This window comes from Lycium barbarum, chromosome 10 (assembly GCF_019175385.1).
Source record: "Lycium barbarum isolate Lr01 chromosome 10, ASM1917538v2, whole genome shotgun sequence".
In the NCBI taxonomy this organism is placed as follows: Eukaryota; Viridiplantae; Streptophyta; class Magnoliopsida; order Solanales; family Solanaceae; genus Lycium; species Lycium barbarum.
This window is the reverse complement of record NC_083346.1, coordinates 42,970,151-42,995,008: the sequence shown is the minus strand read 5'-3', so window position 1 is coordinate 42,995,008 and position 24,858 is coordinate 42,970,151. Positions and strand designations below refer to the sequence as shown.

General features: G+C 35.8%; 3 protein-coding genes across 5 annotated transcripts; 1 reads left to right on the top strand and 2 right to left on the bottom strand.

Annotated features, from left to right (window-relative positions):
• Window positions 1–173: 173 nt before the first annotated feature.
• On the bottom strand, window positions 174–1,121 carry LOC132612971 (uncharacterized). The gene has a single exon (XM_060327036.1). The coding sequence runs from the start codon at window positions 1,119–1,121 to the stop codon at window positions 174–176; it is 948 nt and encodes a 315-aa protein (XP_060183019.1).
• A 36-nt stretch (window positions 1,122–1,157) lies between these two features.
• Window positions 1,158–2,286, bottom strand: LOC132612970 (uncharacterized). The gene is made up of 3 exons (XM_060327035.1): window positions 2,280–2,286; window positions 1,424–2,178; window positions 1,158–1,337 (listed from the first exon to the last, which is right to left on the bottom strand). The coding sequence occupies exons 1-3, from the start codon at window positions 2,284–2,286 to the stop codon at window positions 1,158–1,160; spliced, it is 942 nt and encodes a 313-aa protein (XP_060183018.1).
• Window positions 2,287–4,871: 2,585 nt separating this feature from the next.
• LOC132613799 (uncharacterized) lies at window positions 4,872–16,030 on the top strand. Of its 3 annotated transcripts, none has more exons than XM_060328033.1 (12): window positions 4,872–4,933; window positions 5,985–6,084; window positions 8,413–8,540; window positions 8,615–8,765; window positions 8,904–9,013; window positions 10,282–10,365; window positions 10,726–10,774; window positions 10,862–10,953; window positions 12,535–12,667; window positions 12,879–13,869; window positions 15,101–15,211; window positions 15,311–16,030. In XM_060328033.1, exons 2-12 carry the CDS (start codon window positions 5,989–5,991, stop codon window positions 15,913–15,915), a joined length of 2,550 nt encoding a protein of 849 aa, XP_060184016.1. In that variant the 5' UTR covers window positions 4,872–4,933; window positions 5,985–5,988; the 3' UTR covers window positions 15,916–16,030. The 3 variants fall into 3 exon arrangements, with proteins under 3 accessions (XP_060184016.1, XP_060184017.1, XP_060184015.1); XM_060328034.1 differs by lacking the exon at window positions 4,872–4,933 and adding an exon at window positions 5,005–5,327 and having other exon boundaries at window positions 15,383–16,030; XM_060328032.1 differs by lacking the exon at window positions 4,872–4,933 and adding an exon at window positions 5,009–5,327.
• The last annotated feature ends 8,828 nt before the right edge of the window (window positions 16,031–24,858 follow it).

The window sequence follows — 24,858 nt, the reverse complement described above, 5'->3', positions numbered from 1 at the left end:
TACTCAAATACCAATAATAAAACTTATCCATACATGCAGTGGCGTACGCAGGATTTTTCATAAGCAGTGTCACCATGTAAAAGAGTGAACAACTGAATAAATCACTATAATGATATCATATTATAAAAAGACAACTCAAATCATATTAATAAAAACTCATTCCAAGTACATTATTACAATTCTCCTCGACGAGATTTCATCTTTTGAAAGGTATCCATAATATCCTCATTAGAAATAGCACTAAATACTTCTTTTTCTATATAAGGCACCAAACAACCACTCAAAAGTTCATCATCCATTTGATTTCGTAAGTCAATCTTAATCAACTTCATCGCAGAGAAAGCTCTTTCAACTATAGCAGTAGCAACTGGCAAAAGTAAAGCAAATTTCACTAGTCGGAACACGAGAGGATAAGTTCCATGCTTCTTTGTCTCTACTAGTTTCTTGGAAAAATCACAAAGTCCCTTAAGATCGGAAAACCTTTTATCAGGATCACGTACATCAACAATATAATTCTCAAGCTGAAAACGAAGGTCAATCCTAGCATGTTTATCAAAATCATCAGGATACAACTCAGCTAATCTCAATATTTTTTCAATGTTAAAGCTTGAAAAAGAGTCAGTTGGGCTCAAGCAAGCAATTCCAAGAAGCAAATCAGTTGTCTCCTCATCAAAGCGATTATTGAATTCTTGATGTTGCCAATCAATAATTTTATAAAATATTGCAACTTGGTAGTGATGTAAAACAGTATACTCAGCAACTCTCCGACGTGATCTTCCAAGGATAACATAAAACTCATCAAATTTAGGTATCGAAATATCATACTTGATACAAAATTTAGATACCTCATCAATAAGTGAATCCCAACCTTTTTCTCTTAGTTTTTGCAGTCGCTCCTTTGCCACTCCAACAAGTAGCATGGCATTTGCAATGTCTTGCTCTTTCTTTTGAAAAGCTGCATTAAGCTCATTTGTGATTGCTAAAATAGTGTGCATGAAGTGCAACATGAAGACAACCTCAAATGTTAAACATGCTTTAAGATATCCCTTTGCCCTACACTTTTCTTCAAAACGGGCATTAACAGCAATAGCATCAAGTACATCAATGATAGGACCAAACATAAGAATAAATTTTTTAAAAGATTTGTAGTGAGATCCCTATCTAGTATCACTGGCTCTAACAAGACCTAGTTCTTGATTCAAGCCCCTACTAGTTTCAAGCTCGCCTTTACATGATGCTTCTTCAATTTCTTTTGCTTGAGATTCACGAAGTTCATCTCTACGCTTGAAAGAAGCTCCAACCATATTTAATATATCAGAAACCAACGATAAAAGTTCCTGCACTTCATCACATCTTATAGAAATCGCAACAAGAGTTAATTGGAGTTGATGAGCAAAACAATGAATAGAATGAGAACCTTTACTTTCTTTTTTATCAAGATTTTAAGCCCATTTAAATCTCCTTGCATATTGCTTGCTCCATCATAACATTGTCCACGTATATAAGATGGGCTTAAAGAATGTGGAGCAAGTAAACCAACAATTTCATTTCTTAGGGACAAAGCACTAGTATCACGAACATGAACAATACCAATAAACCGCTCCATTACACTCCCCCTTCTATCAACATACCTCAAAACAATAGCCATTTGCTCCTTACATGACACATCACGAGATTCATCAACTAATATGGAAAAGTAATCATCATTTAAATCCTTAATGATATACTTAACTGTTTCCATCTTACATGCAGTGATAATATCCCTTTGAATGTATGGAGAAGTCAACTGATTATTCTTTGGAGCTTTTTTAAATGCATCAGCAATATTATCACATCGTTTAGTATACCATCTAAGAAGTTCAATATAGTTACCTTTATTAAAAGATGATTCGTCTTCACGATGCCCCCGAAATGATAATCCTTGGTTCAAAAGACAGCTTATCACATCAATTGCAGCTTCTAAACAAGTTCGGTATTCTAACTTTTGTTGATCAGACTGTTTAACAAGTACACTTTGAATGGATTGTTTTTGTCTCATCAAATCTTCAGCATTTCTTCTTGACTGATTATGAACACTGTTTGGTCTGCCAATATGCTCATTAAAACTTTTCTTCTTGTTCCAACTTGTAAAACCTATACTTGAAAATACCTCTCCTCCCCCTTGATTGATGTTTTCATCTTGAAAAAAATAGCAGTAGAAGCAAAAAGCTGCATCTTTACACTATATTCCAACCAATCATACTCATCAAGCCATTTAGAATTAAAACGACGTCACTTACCATACATATATCTCTTAGGAAACAAGTGCTTTCGAGGTTGGAAGGGACCTTGATAAATATACGATCTCCTTATTGCATCATGGTCATTTGGATGATATTTTCGAATAGCTAATCTTTCCCCAGGATCAGTTGGTAAGGAACTTAAATCAATTCCTTCATTTTGTCAATGTTGTTCCGACTCATTAATTTTTTCTCCCAAGTCAATTGAATCTGGAGTTGTTGAACTTGGCTTTGGACTCTTGGAAGATACTTTATGATAATATCGCTCCATTGAAATTTAGGCTAATGCGATGTAATCTGCACAATTAGTAATTAAGGATCAAATATTGATTAGTTCAGTAACTACAATATATAATTGCATTAAATATGTGTTATGGATGCCTTTAGAAAATAAAATCGAACTCTGTTCTCAAATTGAAATTTTAACCATCTCGATATTAGCAAGAAGTAAAATAAAAATTCATGTCGATAACTCTTACGAAGATTAAAAACTGTCAAGAAACAATAAAAAATAGGTAAATTTAAATATTAATAGAATGAACACTAAATAATTTCATCGTAGAAATTAGAAAGAAAATAAATTATTGTCATGAAAAAATTGCAAGCACTTAATAAAATATTATGATGAAGAAAGTGCTAACCTGATGTGGTAATCGAGATAAAGAACCAGAAGAATTTATATTCTAATTTGAAAGGTGGGCAGCCATCAATTATATTCTAATTGAGAAAAGAATTTTTAAGGTTATGACTTATGAGTTTTTTTTTAGGGTTTTAGCTTTTAAGTTACTTGACCAATTTGGTATAGAATTAGAATAGGAAAAAGCTAAGCTATTTTACTAGTTTTAGGACTATTTAGAACCCACTGTGCGGGTTTGAACCCACGACCTTGCTTTCAAAATAGAGCTCTTTACCATCAGACCAATGCGCGCGTTTCTATAGAAGCAATGTCACATTTTGTTTTTACCTTTTACTTTCGTTCCATTTTTTTTTATATGTATATTTAGTAAAAAATTTCGACGAAGTAGTGTCACGTGACACCCCTCGGACCAACATAAATCCGCCCCTGCATACATGATATTTACATCAAGTCAATCCATACGCATCACGTATTTGAAATATAAAGCTCTTTTATTTAATCATCACTATTTAATATATATTTTACTTCATTAAATTACTTAACCATGATAAATTATATTAATTCGGTATAAACACCCTGATGCGGGTAAATTTATCTAGCGGATATTCAATTGAAATAGTGGAAGCATATCTAAGTCCCAAACGCAAATAAAGTGTCAATTAATTTTATAGTCCTTTATAAATTTATTTTTAGTTTTATGTTTTTCTTACAAGAAAATTTTATTTGTACTCGCGAGAGATTTAAGAATAACCTGAGATTGCAGGGCCATTTTCTTTTATATTAATTATAAAATGTCTGATTAATCCATTTCCACAAAAAAAGTAGAGTTTGACTTCATCTGTTCGCCTTCTGTCGATTTGCTAGATGAGTTCGTGAGAAAATAGACTTTTTCTTTCTTACAACAAAGAATCATTTTATCTATTATTTAGTGGGGTGAAAATCATTTACACCTGCTAACTTTGCTCTAAAAATCAAATTCCCTCCTCAACTTTGAAAAATAGACATTCCCCCCCCCCCCCCCCCCAAAAAAAAAATCCTAACTGATTTTCTGAAATATCTATTTTACCCTTACATTATCAACTTATCTTTTTTTTTTATTTCTTTAATATCATGATATTTTTATTTTATTTAATCTATTTAACAAATTTCCTATAGAAAAATAAACATTATTTTTGAGGCGAAAAAAGAAAAGTAAGAATTATTAATTGAGTATAATTTAATTTCATTCCATAATGAAATAATGAGAAGAATTAATAATAAGCAAAACTCTAATATCTATTTATACACGTGAAAATAATAGGTAATAATAACTTTATAAATATATGATAATGCATGTAATACAAAAATAATTAATAAAAATAGAGGTATATTTTATAACAAATTCTTAGAAGATATCTAATTACATCGTAAATGAATCCTAAATTATAATTTAAAAAATATTTCATTAATGACAACTAAAACTCGTTTATCTACGAAGGCAATAGTGTATACGAGAGAATGAAACTTAAATATACGCATACACATGCATGTACATACATATATACATACTTAATGCATTTAATATTAAAATAACAATCATAAAAAATAACGTTATATTTTGTGATAAATTCATAAAAGGATTATTCTAATTATAATGTTAATGAACTTAAATAAAAATTTATAAATAGCTAGGTTAAATTTTTTTATATATAATATAAAAAGATTTACATAAATGCAGGATTGAAAATATCAAAGATAAAATTGATATTGCATATGATAAAGGGGAAGAATGTTTATTGTTCATAATTGAGGAGGAATTTGATTTTTAAAGCAAAATTAGGAGATGTAAATTATTTTTACCCTATTTAGTGTTCTAAAAAATGTAATAAATGAAAAATATATAAGAGGGAATATGAAAATCTATCCATAAATGCATGTCTAATAAATCCGGTGGCATTCAATACATTGTGCCCCACCTTCTACCTTCGTTGGTTTTTCGCGTCACTTCCTCTCTCTTGTTCCCTTTCTTCTCACCGAAGTAATTCATGGAAGTTCCTTTTTTTATTACTTTCTGTCTAAATTTATGCGGCACCATTTGATTTCACATAGAGTTAATTTAAAAAAGATTTTTTGTTTTTAAAAGTTTATGTATGTTTACAAATTATTTTATTAAAGATAAAATAAAAATTATTTTTAAATACATGAGGATGACATTCTTTTTAGACAAATTAAATTAAAATTATTTTTTATTTCGGTTCTTTTTCTTCCCCACACAATATTTATGTACTATATTATATTAGCATATATATATAGATTTTGCTATAAATATTTCTCTCACTAGCCAAAACTTTTTATTATCTAAAAACCCTAATCTCCATTGAAATTTCTTCATTCTTTTTGCTTCAAACGACCTGCATTTGCTTTGCCAAAATGTATGTATATACGCACCCCCTTTGTGTTCGTGGAAAATGCCCTATCTTTTTCTTCTTTTTTTGTGTGTATGTGAATAAACAGCATGTTCGGAATTTGGAAATTCTATGAGTTTGAATTATCTGTTTTATGTAGGGAATTAATCTGCAATTGAAATGCCAATTTTTAGGGTTTAGAAGAGTTGGCATTTGGTTTGTTTTCGTCTTTGTACGTATATTTGGTAGTCTCAATTTATGCGGCAAGAGTTCCAATTTCGAGAGTCAAACAGTCTAATATGACCGTGAATTCGGGCAGGGAATTTTTTAATTTTTTTGAAATAAAATTTACATATTTGAAAACTACGTAAGAAGTAATATAAGTTGATTGACAATTCAAGGTATTTAAAAGATAATATGAAAAAATTACAGTTAAAGAAAGACTTGTTTAAATGTGTTTTGTTGAGCTTTTAATGTTAGTGTGTTTTGTTGTTGAGCTTATAATGTTAATCTGTTTTTTTTTTTTTTTTAGCTTTTAATGTTGTTTAATGTGTTTTGTTGAGCTTTTAATGTTGTGATGATTTTTTGTTGAGCTTTTGATGTTGTTAATGTGTGTTTTGTTGAGCTTTTAATGTTGTTAATGTGTTTGGTTGTGCTTTTAATGTGAAATTTATTGATTGACAGGACAATGATGAGCAATGAAGAAGAGAAAAGGTGTCCTCTTTGTGCTGAAGAAATGGATTGGACTGATCAGCAATTTAAGCCTTGCAAATGCGGTTATCAGGTCTGATTTCTTTTCTTAAATTTTCGGGGATATTCCTCGTATAAGTTCCAGTATTTTTCAGTCCAACTGAAAATGAAAGAATAAAGAGTCCAAGCAACGTAGCTTTCCAAGTAGTTCTCCTGTTTTTATATACAACTTATCTGAATGGGTGAATGCTCAAACTACTGTTTTAAAAGTGAAAACGCAAAAAAATAAAAGGTCCATGGGCTTAAAATGAAAACCAGAAGTAAAGTGCACGAAAATTTGAAAGTACGAAACATATATAAGTTTTGTACTACTACTACTACCTATGTTGCTCGGACCCGGCACTTTTGCCGTCGTAGCCGTGTCGACACCAAACTGACACGGGTTAGGGTGCGGGATTCGTGTCAGATCCTGTCAATAGAGATTGGATACTTTGACCAAATCAGTCGGATCTGAGAAGACTAAATCAGCCAGAAAAAGTAGCATGGGTAGAGTCTGAAAGTGTGGGCAACCTCCACAGGAGAAGAAACGACGTTGAAAACTGCTGGAAATGTTCACCTGCCGGCGCGTGACACTGACACGCTCGCCGACGCTGACCGACAGTTGGCGCGTGACGGCGCTTGCAAGGTCGGTTGCGGTTGGGATTTTCAGAGATCAGGCCGTTGGGAATCGATCTATCTCGTGGTGTGTTAGGGTTTATGAAAGGGGCTGGTATGAAGGGTATTTTATCGAAGTTGGTGGGTTAGGGTTTATGAAAGGGTATGTTTAGGCGGAGTGGCTGGCCCAAGACCACTATAAACTCCTCAAGAAACTTCTATATAACCTATGATTAGGGAACAAACTAATTCTCTATAACAGTTTGAAAAAAATATTACTTTAAGGAACCAAATAGAGATTTTTTGAAAAGATAAAATCAAGAATAGAAAGAATTGAGAACACCTAATTTACATTTTTATACTTATATTTTTAGAATTTTGAATTATTTTTTGCCAAATCCCCGCACCCGTATCCGTACCCACGAATCTTAAAATTTAGATCATGCCGAATCCGACCTCTAGATCCATACCCGTATCCGACATCAGCACCCGAGTCCGAGCAACATAGACTACTACTACTACTACTATAATCAAATTACAGTTAACATAACTAATTCAGCATCCAATTTACAATATGCTAACATTAGTCGAACTCCTCAAGGTTGAGATTCAAAGAACCGGCCGGTTCTCACTTGGATGCGCGTCATGTTTGAAGCGCACGGTTTCAACCCTATCTTCGTATTGCTTCCTCTCTTTAAACGACAAAGCAGAAATGTCTTTTAACAAATTCAAACTATTGCTTCAAATACTTTCATAATTTGCTACTCTTGAATTGATCCGAATGGGTCGATGGGCATTTGCCAGAATGGCTTCTGTGCCAATTTGTAAAATGTCATTCTCAATTTACTCAACATTTTATGCTGGTCAACTTAAGGGTAATCCAACTTGCCCTGGGAATTCTTTTCTCCATTGCATGTTCTATCTTCATCGTGAAGTTTCGGAAATATTTGTAAGACCTTATGATGTTATTTATAATCTTATGTCTATGTCTTCTATGCTTCTGTCAAAAGAGTGATAATTGTTTGGTACTGCTTTCACAACTCTTTCCAATTTTTGTCAAATTATTGCATGCTGAATCTTAAAAAATGTACTTTTGTGGGGAGTACTGCATGATATTGTAAACTTATTCTTCTTTCATAACTGGTGTTGTTGTCATAATCCTGAATTCACAAAATTGCCAGTTTTAGATGATCTTTATTAACGGATAAATCAAAAGTAGATCTACTCTATTGCTGAGTAGTGGATCGGAAGTTGAATTGTGTGAGATCTATCTTATATAGGCACTAGTGGGTATCTTTGTGCATAAAGTCCTCTCAAGTCGCAAATATTGATCGAGTAAAAACATCAATTTGAAGGACATTTATGCGTATAACTATGATGGGCATGTAGTTATTCTTGTCTGGGGAGTGCAAACGATGCTTTCATATTTCAATTTTGATCCACTATAAAAGCTTCAGCTACGTAAGCGGAAGTACATTTCGATTAAATGATAGCTAGCATAGTCTATTTGTGAATAGGCTATACTTAATTTGTGCTTGCTTCAGGCTTCCTAGTCCTAGTTGGTTTCTGTTTTCCAATTAGTTCTGGAAATGTCGTCTTCGTTATTCAGAGAAATATTGGGAACTTAATGAGACAACGTCTTCAACTTCTTTCTTGATACTGTTTATGTTTCACTGCTTTTAGGAATGAACACCAAATTTATGAAGTATCAATATTGTCAATTAATTTTTTTTTTTTTTTGTGTGTTTTTAACTTTTATTCACTACAGGTGTGTGTTTGGTGTTGGCATCACATAATGGACATAGCAGAGAAAGATGCGTCAGAGGGACGGTGTCCTGCATGTCGAACTAAATATGAAAAGGATAAAGTTGTGGCAATGCAAGCAAATTTTGAAAGGTGATTTCTTTGATTGGTTAATTTACTTCTCAAGTTGTTGAAGATAGAATCTAACTGACAATTAGTTAAAACAGGGCAGGGAACAACAATGCGAATCGGAAAAGTAAACCAACAAAGGCAAAGCCAAAAGCTAATGAAGTGAGGAAGGATCTTACAAATATTCGGGTCATTCAACGTAAAATGGCATATGTGACTGGGCTGCCTCTTAGTATTGCGGATGAAGATGTATGGAGCTTTTATCTTGTTATCCATTTGCTACTTTCAAATGTCACTTTATTGAATTCTTCTTTATCATGTGCTCGAAGAAATTTCTTTATCTTAAATTCTTTTGTATTAAGAAAAAATCATATATTTCTTGTGCAGCTGTTACAGCGGAAGGAATATTTTGGGCAATATGGGAAAATTTCTAAAGTTTCTCTATCTAGGACTGCCGGTGGTTCAATCCAGCTACTTACCAATGATACTTTTAGTGTGTAAGTTTGACATATGTCTATCATCTTGGTTTTATGCTGTTTATTACTAATGGATTTTCTTCTGTTTGTTTAACTCTTTTGGGCGATGCAACTTCCCCAGTTGTCTTAAGTGATAAAACTTCATTTCCTTGCTGTCATCTGCCTTAATATTTTTCATTTTGCTTTGTTTCTTTCCTGGTGCAGATCTTATTGCTGCATTAGGATCTTATTGTTAACATTTCTTGACAGTTAGCTGGCTTGAGTCTCTATGGTCCTTTTGAGAATTATGGTTTCTTGTGTTAGTTTGATGTTGTTACATTATTCTTTAAAATATTGATTCCAACACAACGTTCTAGACTGTATAAAAAAATTCAGTTGCAGGGACTTGGGTTCTTTGAGGTAGCTTTTTTGCATTTTTCTGTGGCTTAAAATGATAGATTAGTGATGTCACGTTACATTTGAAAAAGAGCTATTTTATGACAGCAGAGTTGTTTTGGTTGATTACTACTGGAAACCTGACTAATAAAAAATTTAGGTTGTTGTGCAAATCTCTAGTTGTTACCTATGAAGGCATCTAATGAGCGGCTTTGCTATTACCTTATATAAAAAAATGATTTTGCAGAATCATGCAGTTCGAATTTAGTAGTAGTAGAGATTCTAAAATGTTGTACATGATAGATTGTAAGAGCTGTCCACTTATCAAAAGAATTGGTTGTAAGAGTTGTCAACAGAATATATTGCAGCAGAAACTGCATTTGATGGACAATAGAAGGTTTGATTGGATGTTTGCTTGTAGTTTGTCCAGTAATTATGGAAGTCAGAAGGGTTGAGCTGTAGCTATGTTGCTCGGACTCCCAAAAATGTTGCCGCAACCATGTCGGATTCTCCAGAAATGAACTACTTTTGGAGTAAACATGCACCCGTCGACATTTTTGAAGAGTCCGAGCAACATAGGCTGTAGGTGCTATTAGTTGATGATAACATGATAAAATCCATGTTGTCTGGAAGATGCTGAAGAGATAGTAGATCTTTTAGGATTACTGTAATTACTTTCTTGTTAGCTTGTTACTACCTTTTTGGAGGTCTCCAGCATGTCCTATATGCTGAGGAATACAACATTATCTGTTTCAAAAAAAAAAATAAAAAAAAATCCATGTCGTCTATACTTGTCTATTTCTAGGGTGTGCGTAAGTTGTGGTCAAATTATTGTTTGATTGTTTTTTTCCCTTTTCCCGAAAATTATTTTTTGCCTCTCTAATTGTTTTTCTTTGTCTGTTTCTTCCTTGCAGATATATTACATATTCTAAAGAGGAAGAGGCCATACAGTGTATTCAATCTGTACATGGTTTTGTCCTGGAAGGGATGTACTTGAGGTATGGACCTACCTGTCATAAATTATCGTCAAATTTATTCTTTAGTGGCAACGTGGAAATTGCTATTTAGATCTAATTTGTCTTATCAAAGATAAATTATTTATTCTTGGAATGAATAGCCCAAATAGAACGAAATAGATACAAAGGATTCATATGACCTAAGTGGCCAGACTCTTCACTTTCGATGCTGCACCCGTGTCGGATTCTCCCAAAATACACTACTTTTGGAGAATCTGACACGCACCCATTGACATAGTTGAAGAGTCCGAGCAACATAGCATATGACTCCACCAGGTTTGGGGTTAAGGTTAGTTGATTGATTGATTTTAATTTAGTGACAATGTAAAATGGTCCTTGCAGAGCATCGTTTGGGACCGCAAAATATTGTCATGCTTGGTTGAGAAACACGGTACATTTCTTTCTGTTATGCCCTTTGTGGAAGAATGTGAAAGCGACCAGCGTAATAGAAATGCTGACATGGTGCTTCTTTTTTCAGCCTTGCAATAATCCTTCTTGTCTATATTTGCATATCCTTGGTACTGATGAAGATAGTTTTGGTAAAGATGAGGCAGCTGCAATTCATACAAGGTATTGGCGATGCAAACATTTATTTTGCTGTCCTCTGGTTTTAGACATGCTATCTCGGTTGCATTTCGGTTACTGATTGAAGTGCTTTTGTGATCCTTAAATTAAAGTTGATTGAGAGCGGTATATTACTGGATTACTGTGACGAACATTAACTTCCTATATTGTTTCTGCAAGTATGCTCTTCAGAGGGGATGAATAACAGCACATAAGAGAAACATTGCGTCTCAGATGAAATTGATCTGTCCGAATCCAATCATTTACCCGCAGAATTTACATTCGGAAATTGTGTTTTCTAGCTGCTGAGTTTGTCATTCTTTGACAAGATAGATATTCCTGTTTTATCCAAATAGATATTATATTGTACAACTACATGTGAAAGATTATTCTAAGTAGGCCTTTGGACATAAATTGACTGATATTTGAAAGAAAGTAGTATTTGAAGTTTGTTGAAAAAGGGTAGTTGAAAGTTGAAATTGTGATTGGACATGTATTTCACTTGAAAAAATGTTGAAGTTTTGTGAGAATTTCTTTTTTGTACTTGAAAAACTGATACATTGAAAAAATTTTTGTTCAAGTTTGGAGTTAAAACTTGACAAAATGAATAAACAAAACAGATTTGAAGTTTTCTCTTGAAAAAAGCAAAAAAGGTTTATTCCAAACAGGCCCTAAGATACTTACAATTTCTTGAATGTTTCTCATGAAGATAAATGAGGAAACTCAAGCAGCAGATAGCTACATCTAACTGGTTTTATATTTGGCCCATCAAGTTGCAAAATGTTGCATCTAATTGTCTTTATTGATCTGCTGATTATTGCTTTGAGTGTTATCCATTTTTGGAGTTTTACTTCGATGGATATGAAAGAAGTATGTGAACACAATTTGGCAAGCCATAGGGGTGGTTTGAAACCATTATTTTGTTGATATTCTCTAGCTATGCTTATTCAAATATTCAATGCTTTTTCCAAAGGAGAAATATTTTAATCTGTGAAATATCATGTTCAACTTGCCTTGTTATATACATTTGTTTGTTACTTTTTATGTATCTTGGTTCCAGCTCTAAAACTGACTCCCCATTGTTTGTGTTTCTGTAATCTGATTTTTTATTTCTGCTATAGGTTTAGTTTGTAGATTTAGGATCGGGAACCTTTAAGTAATTACTAATTATTATGAACTTGTTACCGTTGCATTGAAGTTACACTTTCTGTCTACCAAGCCAGACCTGCCAACATATGTTGAGTGACACAAGTGGTGTTTCTTGGCTCTTGTTATGTGAATAAATCTACTATCTTCCTGTTAGAAACAGTGGATTATGTTGCATTTTCGGGTTCATTCATGGACGGATCATACTACTTTGGAACAATAGTGAGGTCACAATTTGTATTGTTCTCATTTTTCAGAATATATTACAGTCTCGTCTTAGAAAATTACAAGGTCTCTTGCTAAATGGATTTTGGTAGTAACTGGAGATCTGATCTTGCATAACATCTCTGATTGAATGTTTTTATATGCATTCTTAATTGGATGATGAATATCTCCAAGGGTGTAGCTAACTGGTGGTTTTTCACTTTGGCATTTATACAGGAGTAGAGTTCAACAAATTGTTGGTGCCTCAAGTAGTGCGATGAATCGCTCAGGAAATGTCTTGCCACCTCCAGTTAATGAATTATCCAGTATTAGCTTTACTTCTACGGGGAATTCTACCTCTCAAAGTGCAGTAAGTGTTAAAATTGTGGTGTTTACTTATGCTTGTTGGTTGTAAATTCCTGTATCAAAGCATCTAAGGCAATCAGTTACTCTAATTTTCAGTGTTAAGGATGCTATATTTTCTCTATTAAGTTCTGATTTTTACGGAAGCTACTATTTCTTGATATCTGGTGGCTTGAACTGCAAACATTCTCAGCAGATGTATTTTTTGGTGTTTTTAGGGTGCAACCAGTGATATAGTGAATCACAGTCGCTATATGGCTCGTGTCGTCCCTTATAGTGAGAAGGACGAAGGTGTTTGTGACCCAAGCAGAAGGTCGGCTATTGTAGATGTTAGACTCTCTAATATTTCTGATGCAGAGAAAGATGGAAATTGCAATGAGGACAGTGGACTTTTCGATTTGTGTTCCAATCTATGTTCGGGAACAATTAACAAAGATAATCATGCTCAAGAGCCATATTCTGATACATTGATTTTTGAAGTTCCAACTTCTAATCACCTTGTCAGTCATTTGCCAAGGGATCCAAATTCTATAGAAATTTCGGATGAATCATTCAGGGAAGACTCTATATCTTTTGATGGCCAACGATCAAAGGATTCATCTCATTCTGCTAAATGTACAGGGGGTTCTGGTGGTCATTCGCTAATGCATAGGAGGACATGTAGTCTGAGTAATAATGCCATGGAGCATAGATCTTTACATAATGAAGCGGAAGAAGCTTCTCCACCACGTTCATGTGTAAATTCGACACTAATTGATGGATTACATGATTTGAAATTTCAAAGTTCTGTCAAATCTGATACAATATATACAGGTTCTAACTCATTCTCCAATGAAGAAATAGTGGAGCACCTGCGAAGGACTGAAAATGATTGCTTGAATAATTATGATGAAAGTTCTGCATTCAGTCCTGTGAATGACAGTAAAATTTCAAACATTTTAACTTGGGACTTTGGTTCACGTGACGATTCCTTGACCTTGCGTCACAGTTTAACTGGCTTGTGTAATGAACCTAATGGGCAGCATGGTTCCTGGAAATCCTTACACAGTTGTCAAGGGTTCTCATTTATGAAGCAAGATGGCTCTTCAAGTCAAAGGGCTGATTTGGATTCTTCTTCTAGTAATATCAGTCTGATGTCAAAGCAGTCATCCATCCTTCAAGACTTCAGAGAAAAGAAAGAGCAGCATATGCTTGAGTCTCAGTATCAGAGTAAGTGTTGAAGAATTTTTCCTGTATTTGATGACTAATAGTTGATTTTTGCTGCCTAAGTTTGACATTCATGGACCTGTCTACGTTGTTTACTATTCTATGATATATTCTCCTGTACCAATTAGACAAGATTTTAGTGGGGATGGGAATTGGGCTGCGAAGGGCGGAGACTTGCCAGCAGGGATGGGAATGAAATGCAGGACTGCTCCAGGTTAGCAGGACTTCTTTTCCTGCAGCTGTAGAGAGGGGTGGGGAGCAGGTTGGGTGTGCAAAATTGTAAGGCAATCTAAAGCTTGCCCAAAAAGGACAGCCCGGTGCACTAAGCGGGATATGCTCAGGGTCCGTGGAAGGGCCAGACCACAAGGGTCTGTTGTACGCAGCCTTACCCTGCATTTCTGCAAGAGGCTGTAAAATGGAAATATTTTGGCTGTAAAAATTGCCACTGTTGCTTGCCAAATCTCCATCATCTACCCTTGTTTCAAGCATATTATACCACTACTCTAGACCATAAAGTTTCGTTCTCCTTGCCTTGTCTAGATAGAGCCAAAAGGATCCAAGTTCAATTCAGAGAAACCAGAGTTAAGTATACAATACAATAAGCAAGAGGCCAAAGGGGCAGGGGCGTCGCTGGCTAGGTGTCTTGTAGGGAATACAGGGGGGTGTGAGATCTTTTGTCATTACAAGATAGAACAGGGGAAAAGGGGAAGTTGCGGTGTGTTTTGGGTTTGTGTGTGTGTGTGTGTGGGGGGGGGGGGGGGGGGGCGCAAATGTGCTGGCACATCCCAACTGCAACATTTATTCTAAACAAGGATTAAACTAGTATATTCTAACCTTAATGCTGCTTGTGTATTATTCTTCTGCCATTCAAAATTTAATTTGCTTTGGTATGTTCCTGAAAAGCATTTTTCCCAATGTTTGGTTGTCACTTTTTCATTCAACAAGTTAAAACTCTTGACAGCACTAGAAGGAATATAAAAAACGATACATAGGAGCTCTGCTTGGTATAAGATCTCAAGGTCAGTAATAGTTTATTAGGCAGCAAATTGTAGTCCAACTAGGAATTACGTAGTACTTAATATATGTGCATGCATTTTCTTGACTTTTGTGATGGAACCTACCAACATGCTGTTCCATGGTATTGCTGTGCATCTTAATAGGAAAGCATTACATCATTGATAAGTTTTGCACGCAACTAATTTTTCAAATTGAATTTGTTGAACTGCCTTAACAGTCTCAAGATCCAAAGTTATGGCACCACCTGGATTCTCAATATCCTCTAGGGACCTGCCTCCTGGTTTTCCCTTGTCTGATGAAATTGGTGGATTCTCCCGTACTCTCTCTGGTAACTCACCTGTCCTGGCATTGTGTATTTTAATGCCAAGCTTCTCCTGTTTTACATAAAATTGATAATAGTTTCTTTCTGTTGCTTCTATCAATTTAGGAAGTCAATTAGTAAATACTTCTTCATCAAGTTTGATTCACCCCCCATCACTGAGAAGCACAAGCAGTGCAGGTGACACTGATTTTGTTGACCCTGCCATATTAAGCTGTGGTAAAGGCAAGCCAACAAATGGTTTCTGTATCTCAGGCCTCGAAATTGGGTCACAGAGGAGAGCTTTGGAAGATGACGCAAGACTCTGGCTTCTGATGCAACAAAAATATGCTGATCAAGATGGAAAATTCTCTCGTAATCTTGCTTCACAAACTCCATCTGCATATCAGGAACAGAGGTTTCATGGTGCAGATGAGTATGCTGGCGTGAGCAATGTGTATGGCTTTACACCAAGGCCGGTGGATCAACGCCAAAGCTTTGATCAATCTTTGTACACACATTTTCCCCAACAGAAGTTTGCGAATGGCCCCATTTCTAATGGCTATCAGCATGACATCTCGGGAAATTTCCAATGTAGAAATGAGGTGGACGGGATGGCAGAATTCCAGAGAAATGAGAGATTAGGTTTCAACAAGTACTATACTGGGTATGAAAATCAAACATTCCAGGGGTCCAGGTCAGGCGATGTATTTCCCAGGGTGTTTGGGATGTAAATTCTCACTATGAAAAATGAAACTGTCCTAGTTACTTTATTGCTGTGTAGTATGGGGAAACTATAAATATGTTACTACTTAATACTACATTAATCTTGGCTGTTTTGGGTTCTAATTTTTTTTTGGGGGTGGGGGGTGGTAATGGTATAAATCTTCCAGGTCAAGTTCTCCTCATCTCTCCCCTTCTTCAAACTCTGGTTCATACTTTTTAGAGATTATATTATGAAGGATAAGAATAGAAGTCGTGTTGCATCATGTCTTAAGGGATTTCTTGGGTCGGGCCTGGGCCATGAACTAGAGCAAGAGCAGTATCATTCTTTACGATTTGTATGATTTTGGCCGGGTCATTCGCTCGAATGGCCCTATCTTGGGGTGGTCTTTAATTTTTGGCCCTTGAATCGCTGATCTTTAATTTCTGTCCTTCGGCACTTTTAAGTAACAAAAAAAGTGGCCGGATACCAATGACATTGAAAAAAAAAAATTGGTCTACCCACCTAATTTTGCAAGGCATAAAGTCTATAGAAACTTTGCCTTGTCCGGCATAATTTCTATATAAATTAAATTTTCCGATATAAGTTGTGTAGTAACTAATTCGTTCGGCACTACACTAATGTCAGAAAATTTAATTTCTACAGAAATTATGCCGGACAAGGCAAAGTTTCTCTAAACTTTTGCCTTGCGAATTAGTTATTACACAACTTATGTTCGATAATTTAATTTCTACAGATTTAATGCCGGAGGAGGAAAAGGTTCTCTAAGCTTATGCATGGCGAGATTTCTTTTTTGATAAGAAAACAGCCTCTACTGAGGATCGAACTCATAATCTCCGGTTACGTAGATCAGCGAATAAAGATATTTTGATCCACAAATTTTCATTAAATGAGAAGCAGGTTTAAAAATTAAAGACAAGCGATTTGAGGGCCAAAAATTAAAGACCGTTCCGTATGAAAGAACAATACGCGCAAAAAAATGACCGTCATGCCTTCTTCCATATTGTTGGGCGAAACTTGTACGTTTTGGGTTAGCATGATTCGTTCTTTCCTAATTCATTTGGACCTAAAAGTCTGGTTGTTACATCTATGACTGATTGAAGAAGGGTTGTACATAATTAGAACTTGCATATTGTAGAGACAGCCTCCGAGTACAATCCCTCTAACGCCAAGGTGGATGGATCCTCTGAAAAATACTTTTGAGTGAACCTTTTTTTTGGGGTGATAATTGTGAGGAATAATCTTGGAATGTATTTTAGAGATAAGTATTTACTTTAATTTTGTACCTTTTTGTGTACTGATTCATATACTCCCTCTGTCCCAATTTATGTAATATAATTTGACAAGACACGGAGTTTAAGAAAAAAAAGGAAGCCTTTTGAAACTTGTGTGGTTGTAAATTATTTCATTAAGGGTAAAAGAAAAATTTTTAAGTTAAATTATTTTTAGATATAGAAATGTACCATTCTTTTTGGAACAGACTAAGAAGGAAAGTGTATCACACAAAGTGGGACAAAGAGAGTAGTAAATTTGCTCCTCTTCACTTTTGGGCGTAAAGTCACATTAACCGAACCACGTTAAATATTATGCCTCCTTTATTTGTTACTTTTTTATAACTATTATCTTTGTTATTGTCACTATAAGATTGTTTGGCTAAATTCCGCGCTATCTAAATTCCCAATCCTAACAATAAAAGATCTAGAAACTGATTATTGAAACGTATCCTAACAGCTGATTAAAAGTGTGAATGAATGTATTCTATTACTTATTCAATTTACGAGTTCTCTAAAAAATTCATCACTTTCTTCTTCTTTTACGTTCATGCTATCTGTCGTCTTCGTAGACAATTATTTCCAGACTAATTTCTCATTTTATATCATTCAAGGGCCTCTGGGAACATCGAACGATCGAACGTACTTGTCACTTGACCTTTTAAAATTCTACTAAAAAGAGAATATTTTAAAATTGTAACAGAATTGTTGTTACTTATTTAAACAAAAAGAATGTCATGATCTCACTATATTAGTAATTAAAGTAGTAGAATTAGTAGAAATAATAAAGGATTAGTATGTTGCCAGCCGGGTTCGATATATATATATATATATATATATATATATATAAGCAAGGAGTATTATTAACTAACTTTTGAAATGGACGGCTGAAATTAGAAGGGATTTAATGAGCTGCAATGGCCAGGATCTTGCCACGTCATCAGCAGTTGGTTATAAGTTGTCAGAGGAGAGAGAAAACCAATTATGAAAAATCAGGTGCAATTTCTTCTTCCGCCTCTTTCTTCTCCTCCAATCTTCTCTTCTTCTTTTTCTAATTCTTCTTCTGCAGATCTATTCTCATCAATGGCGAATTTATGTTATCTTTTAGTATAGTTTTATTAAGCAGTTTCATATCTATTGATTAAGTTCCATTTTTCCATTTTCAATATAATAGAAAATTGTTCCAAAAAACTTGTTGTTCTTCAGTTTGGATTGATTAATTGTGTAAATTGAGTTGAGATCATTACATTTGGTACCAGAGCAGTCGATTCTACGGAGTGTGGGTTGAGAAATGGATGAGGGAACTAGATTGCAACAATGGATGCTAAACTGACTCAACATGAGGAGGTGTTAACTGAGTTGACTGCAGGTCAACAAGTCTTGCAACAGACTCAGAGGGGTATCTAAGGAACATTGGAATTGATACTTGAGAGGTTAACAACATTGGAGAGGCCTAATAGACCTCAAGGAGATGGGACATTGCCCATGCCTTCTCAAGAAGAGAGAGCAAACAGGCCTCAGGTCCAGGAACAAAACAGGATTCAAGGTGCACCTCAAGCTCCTATTTCCAAATGGATTCTGCCTACTTTCGAAGGTAAGGAACCTAAGGTGTGGATTAGGAAGTGTGAAAGGTACTTCAATTTATATAGAACTCCTGATAATCTAAAAGTAGAAGCTGCTGCACTTTATTTGGATGGAATAGCTGAGATGTGGTGTCATTCCTTGGTGTTAAGTAGAGACACTGTTATTTGGGCTGAATTTAAAGAGGAGTTAATAGTAAGGTTTAGTGAACAAGTAATGGAAGATGTAGTGGAAGAATTCAATACGCTGAGCCAAACTGGAACTGTTGATGAGTTTCTAGCTTAGTTTGAAGATAAGAAAGCCCAGATGCTAGTGAGGAATCCTCATTTGGATGAATCACATTTTTTGTTAAGTTTTATAGGGGCCCTGAAAGAGGATATCAAGGTGGGTGTTAAGCTACTTAAGCTTGCTACTTTTAAGCTTGCTATTGAACAGGCTAAACTACAAGAAAGGGCAATTGAAGTTGCTGAGAAGAAAGCTAGAGCTGCACCCAAACTCTCAGCTAGGTTTACTAACCATGCTCATACTAAGGCTCCTGTTGAAGCTAGAACTAAGTCTAATGGGTTCAGATTGACACCACAAGTATATGAGTACAGAAGGAGCAATCATCTGTCTTTCAGGTACGGGGAAAAGTATTCTCCTGGTCATCAGTGTCAAAAGAAACAATTGAATTGTTTGATAGGGGAAGTAGAAACTACAGAGGAGCTGGAAATTGTAGCAGATCAACCTGTTGAAGATGTGATCATTGAAGGTAATATGGACCAGGTGGTACAAGAAGCTATATGCATAAGTGCCTTATCTGGCAGTACCAGAGGTGTCAACACTATATTGGTAAGTGGTTCTGTAAAGAATAGGAACCTTGCCTTGTTGATTGACTCTAGCAGCACTCATAGCTTCATTGATGAAAATACTGTTAAGGAAACTGGGTATCGAGCCTGTTATTGTCCTTCTGTTAGAGTGATAGTGGCAGATGGAAACTATGTCATGTGCACTTCTCATTGTCAAGGGTTCAAATGAAAGATGCAAGGCAAGCCCTTCCAAGAAGATTTGCTTATCATACCAATTGGAGGATGTGATATTTTTCTAAGCAATGACTGGATAATGAAGCATAATCCCACCAAGTTTGATCATGAGAAAAACTGTGTTACAATTGGTAGAAAGGGAAATAAGTTGGTGCTGCATGGTATTACTGAAGAGGGCAAGCTGAATATGATTTCCAGTAGGACTATGAGCAAAGTCTTGAAGAAATGTCAAGCACTTATAGCATATCTGTTTATGGTTAATGCAATAGTGACTGAGGGGCATGAGCTAGTTGATGAAACCATAAAAACAGTCCTAGAAAACTACAAGGATGTGTTCATGGAACCTAAGTCCTTGCCACCTATTAGGGCCTTGGACCATGCTATTCCACTCACACCTGGTGCTATACTAGTGAGTTTGAGACCATATAGGTATAATTTCCATCAGGAAGATGAATTAGAGAGGCAAGTCATAGAAATGCTCACTAATGGTATTATTCAGCAGAGTCAATCACCATTTTCATCCCCAGCTCTCCTTGTCAAGAAGAACGATGGGACATAGAGGTTCTGTGTGGATTATAGAGGACTAAATGAGATCACTATCAAGGACAAATATCCTATACCTATTGTTGATGATTTATTGGATGAGCTCCATGATTCAGCAATGTTTTCCAAAGTCGACTTGAGGACAGGTTACCACCAGATCAGGATGATGTCTACAAAATAGTTTTCAGGACTCACATGGGAAATTATGAGTTTAGCAGTTTAGATATATGCCAAGGTTTCAGACAAAAAAGAAATAATTTTCATCTGAATCCCATCCCTCAACCAATTTTTTTGGAAATTTTGTTTCTGATAATTGAATACCATTATCAGTACAATTAATATGCATTTCTCTATTCCATTCCTGCAATGACATTTGGGTTAACAAATGGATCTGCAAAATTTCAAGCCTTGATGAATCAGATTTTTCAACGTTATTTGAGAAAGTTTGTGCTAGTATTCTTTGATGACATACTCATATACAGTGTATCCTTAAAGGAACATGTTGCTCATCTGGTTGCTGTGTTTGAATTGCTATGAACTCACTCACTCTTATCTAAGAAGTCAAAGTGTTCTTTTGGTCAGAAACAAGTTGAGTATTTAGGTCATGTGATCACCAAGGAAAGAGTTTCTGCTGATCCTTCCAAGATACAAGCTATGGTTGATTGGCCTAAACCAGTTTCAATCAAGAGTCTGAGGGGGTTTTTGGGGTTAACTGGGTACTATAGAAAATATATTGTTGGTTATGGCACAATCTGTAAACCCTTGATTGGTATTTTAAAGAAGGATGCTTTTAGGTGGAATGATGAAGCTGACTTGGCTTTCACAGCTCTTAAAAGGGAAATGACAACCACCCTAGTTTTGGTCTTACCTGACTATTCTAAGGAGTTTATGGTGGAGACTGATGCTAGTAATGGAGGAATTGGGGCTGTACCAATGCAAGGAGACAAACCTGTTGCCTTCTTTAGCAAGGTTTTGGCACCAAAACATAGGAGTAAGTCAATTTATGAGAAGGAATACATGGCTTTACTCAGTGCAGTAGGTAAGTGGAGACACTACCTACAGTACAAACACTTCATTGTCAGGACTGACCATTCCAACTTGAAGTACTTGTTAGAACAGAAGGTGACTTCAGCTATACAACAAAAAGGACTTACAAAACTGCTTGGACTAGATTATGAAGTCCAATACAAGCAACGGGCAGAGAATAGAGTGGCAGATGCCCTTTCTAGGCAACATGAAGATGGGATGAACAAGCCTGTTTTGAGTTAAGGAATATTGTTGGACATTAGTGTTTCAATTCCAACCTGGATGCATGAGGTTACTGAAACCTATACAAATGATCTCCAAGCTAGAGAATTGATTGCTCAACTTACTGTGGACTTATAAGGACCCAGTCTGTGGCATTATACATCTGGTGTTCTGAGGAAAAAGGGGAAGATTTATATTGGTGATACTGGAAATCTTAGACAACACCTGATCTCCACATTTCATGACTCTCTATTAGGTGGTCATTTTGGTCAGCTAGGAACTTAAAAGACTGTCTCAACTGTTTTATTGGGCCAAAATAAAGCAGATGGTGATTGAATTTGTGGCAAGCTGTGATGTGTGTGTGAGGATCAAGGATGACAATGCAGCTTATCCAGGATTGCTGCAACCCCTTCCTTATTCCTAATCAGGCATAGAGTCACATCAGCATGGACTTCATTGAAGGGTTGCCTAAATCCAAGAACAAAGAGGTAATCTTAGTGGTGCTAGATAGAATGACTAAGTATGCACATTTTATAGCCTTGTCCCATCCCTTTACTGCTGTTACTGTGGCTGAAAAGTTTTGGAAAAGGGTGCATAACTTACATGGAACTCCTGAGTCAATTATCACTAATAGGGACAAGAAATTTCTTAGCAACTTTTGGCAAGCTTTATTCAAACCATTAGGAACTCAGCTTCACTACAACATAGCTTACCACCCACAAAGTGGTAGAAAACTGGAAGAGTAAACAAATGCTTAGAAAATTACTTAAGATGTATGACTTCTAATAGACCAACTAAGTGGAAGCAATGGTTGTCAGCTGCTGAATGGCGGTACAACACTAATTTCCATACTAGCCTGCAATGCACTCCTTTTGAAGCCTTATATGGTTACTCTCCACCTCAGTTATCTTTGGGACCCTTGCTTGAAACCATAGTCCCAGCAGCCGAGGATGCTATCATCTTGAGGCAGCAAATGCAACAACTACTTAAAGACCATCTAAGTAAGGCTCAAGAAAGAATGAAGTATTATGCTGATCAAAAGTGGATTGACAGGGAGTTTGCAGTTGGTAATATGGTTTACTTGAAGTTTGTTACACCCTGTAGTTTGTATGTTGTGATTCGTTAGGTGTTGGTTGTTTTAAGTATGGACATTGGAGTTACCTCTAAGGATATATGGGATTATATGCGCTTATCTTATGGTTATGAGGGTTTAAGTTCATATAACAAGCTATAGAAGGATTGGAGGGAAAGTGAATCAAGGAAATTAAGTTTGTTGAACTTTGGAGAAAATATGAGGGACAATTTTGATCCAACTTGGAGAAAGAATATCTTTTATGAGGAGTTTTGGAGCAAAGAAAAAGCCTAAATTGAAGTTCTTGAAGTCTAGTTTCCAACTCACCAAACCGCTCGTTGATAGAACATCGAAGTAGAGAGTTATGGATGTTACAAGTTAGGCCGCTAGAGCAGGAATTTACCCTGCGCGAACGCGACCACAGGGCCGTGAACGCGAAGAGTAGCAGGGATCAAACCTTCGTGAAAGCGACCCAAGGCCGCAAACGCGAAGGGCAAAATTTAAGTCGGTTACCACCGACTTCAACACCCTATCTAAGGGGAAAACCCCCTCATTTTCACCACAAATATTTCCCCAAAGGCTCAGCAACATATTGGAGAGTGTGTGTGTCATAAAAGTGAGGAATTGGAGTGATTTCGAGTGGAGGAGTATTAATCGAGGCCCGGATAGCATATAGTTGTGATTATAGTATTGTTTTACGGTGGATCTTCGTTTGGATTCAAAGTAAATATTGAAGATATTGCTGCTCTAGCCAGAATAAGGTACGGATCTCTCTTTATTGATGTTGATTTCGGTTTACGTACAAATATAGAGTTATTAAATAGCCGTATAATGAATTGGTTGGTTAAGAAATTGAATAATCATCGTGTGGGATATTTCTGGAGTATTTTGGTGTTGATATTGTTGATGTTGATGTTGGTATTGTTGTTGTTGGTTGTTGGATTATGATTTCGGGCTAGGCATAGAGATGCTACCAGAATTTCAGCAGATCCTAAATGGATTTAAATTAGAGGCTTAAGATGAGTGTATGATGATGAGCCTAACAATAATATGAATGGTCGTGTATGTAGATCACGAGACTATGGACGAACTTAAGTAAATTGCAAGACAGGAAGTGAGTTGGAAAAGTTGAGAAGTATGCTCCAAGGTATGTAAGGCTAGTCCCTTTATTTCTAAAGGCATGGTTCTCTTCTTGTGGACCCATACATGTTTTTCCATAACATCCTTATTCTCAAAAGCTAAAAGTTCATGATTCTCAAAGTTCCTCTATTGCTAAAGATAGATGTTTTCCATGATAACAATGATGATGAATGAATTCCATAAGATCCTCATCCCTAAGAATGTTAGAAGTTCATGATTCTTTAAGTTCTTATGCTGCTAAAGATAAATAATTTCTATTATGACCATGATGATTATTACGATGACTTCATTTATAAAGATTTCAAAATATATGGATTTTATGTTATTATGTTATTATGAGATTATTGAGCCTATTTCCAAATTTTCTTGATGTCATTCCTTATTGTTGATCTCACCTTATGCTACTCGTTCCTTCAAGGTGGGATATAGCGATGATGATTATTCCATAATACAATTGGAGGCAACAAACCTTACGTCACTCCACTAAAGTTATAGCTTTTATTTGGGCTCTCATGCATGCTATTTATATATTATATATGTATATATGGGGATATGGGGAAAAGGGCAGGCGTTATATACGCATAACCACCTGATCAGCTGGATATCATCTGGGACGCGGGATATATGGGATAAATGGATCGGGCCGTTCATTCCGCGGCAATATAATATATTTATGGATCGGGCCGTTTGTTCCGCGGAAATATAATATATTTATGGATCGGGCCGTTCGTTCCGCAGCAATATAATCTATTTATGGATCGGGCTGCACGTTCCGCAACATTACTATTTTGTGTATATATGTATGAGAAATGTTTTTCTGAGGCAACTAGACGTACATGTTATCTCTTTATCTCATATTATGCTTCATATTTCTTGTTATACCGCTATTCATGCCTTACATGCTCAGTACATTATTCGTACTGACGTCCTTTCTTGTGGATGCTGCGTTCATGCACGCAGGTATAGACAGACGAGACGAGGACCCTCCACAGTAGGCTGCCTTCAGGTACTAGTTTTGCTTGGTGGGCTCCACTTCTTCTTGGAGCATTGCCAATCTGGGTTTGTATATGTATTTT

What these genes read in the sequence shown, in the direction of transcription:
- LOC132612970 (XM_060327035.1), bottom strand. An exon ending in AAATCTTGATAAAAAAGAAA is followed by an intron (nt 1,338 to 1,423) that starts GTAAAGGTTCTC and finishes GATGAAGTGCAG; the next exon opens with GAACTTTTATCGTTGGTTTC.
- LOC132613799 (XM_060328032.1), top strand. An exon ending in GCAGCTGCAATTCATACAAG is followed by an intron (nt 10,954 to 12,534) that starts GTATTGGCGATG and finishes GCATTTATACAG; the next exon opens with GAGTAGAGTTCAACAAATTG. An exon ending in ATTCTACCTCTCAAAGTGCA is followed by an intron (nt 12,668 to 12,878) that starts GTAAGTGTTAAA and finishes TGGTGTTTTTAG; the next exon opens with GGTGCAACCAGTGATATAGT.
- LOC132612971 (XM_060327036.1), bottom strand. Translation starts at nt 1,121, where the DNA reads ATGTTTGGTCCTATCATTGATGTACTTGATGCTATTGCTGTTAATGCC.